Genomic DNA, 806 nt, shown 5'->3' with positions numbered 1-806 from the left:
TATATATATATATATACATATCTATGTGTGTGTGCGCGCGCGCCGTATAGTCAGATTAGTTGGTCGGACATCTACTTGTTTGTTGTAAGTCCCCTTTGATCTGGGATTCGATTCCTATATATATATATATTATTTATATTGATATATAGCCATAGATATATTGAAGTTTATAGCTCCTTTAATCTGCAGAAGTATCTGCCACTTGCTCTAGAAATTTACTAGAGCCCAATAATAACTTTGTTAAAATGCTTGGTTCTGTGAACCTTAAGACTAATCACAGTTATTGTGGAGCGGAGCAAGAAAAAGGTTGAAAAGTTTGAGTTCGACCCAGCGATGCCCCCTTTTGAGGTTTGTGATAGGCTATGGAAGATTTCTTCTCGGTAGCCCTTTTGCTCTTCCTACTGAGATATGGACTCTTAGGTACAAATGACTTGATCTTAAAAGATGATGGAATTTGCCCCTTGCTATGTTCTTACTAATTTAGATTTTTTGATAACTTATTAGTGAAAATGTTGATTTTGATGGCTGTTTCTTACAAGATTTTATGGTGTTAGTTGAATTAAAGTTTTACAATGTCTTATTTTGCATTAGATCAAGTGTTATGATACTCGTTCGTTTGCCGGTTTAATTGAAGGAAAGGGTTATTCAAGTTTTTTTAAAAAGCATTCAATTGTTATTTGCTTCTCTTCTAATTTTCATGTTATTATTACTCGCAATCTGTCATGAATTGCCATTGCCAATTAGGGATGGCTTCAAACTCTCTGGTTTTGAATCTAAATATTGAAAATGCATATAGCTGGATTTAA

At 33.7% G+C, this 806-nt stretch overlaps 1 protein-coding gene across 1 annotated transcript in view; it reads left to right on the top strand.

Moving 5' to 3' along the window:
• The window catches only part of LOC110033401, a 12,663-nt gene extending 12,090 nt beyond the window's left edge, over window positions 1–573 (top strand). Inside the window, exon 5 of the mRNA XM_020737369.1 lies at window positions 281–573. Coding sequence (XP_020593028.1) covers window positions 281–384 — 104 coding nt within the window. The 3' untranslated portion in view covers window positions 385–573. The remainder of the gene's footprint in view (window positions 1–280) is intronic.
• Window positions 574–806: the final 233 nt, after the last annotated feature.

Source organism: Phalaenopsis equestris, unplaced genomic scaffold, assembly GCF_001263595.1.
Source record: "Phalaenopsis equestris unplaced genomic scaffold, ASM126359v1 Scaffold001170, whole genome shotgun sequence".
Classification (NCBI taxonomy): domain Eukaryota; kingdom Viridiplantae; phylum Streptophyta; class Magnoliopsida; order Asparagales; family Orchidaceae; genus Phalaenopsis; species Phalaenopsis equestris.
This window is presented reverse-complemented; position numbering and strand designations above follow the sequence as displayed.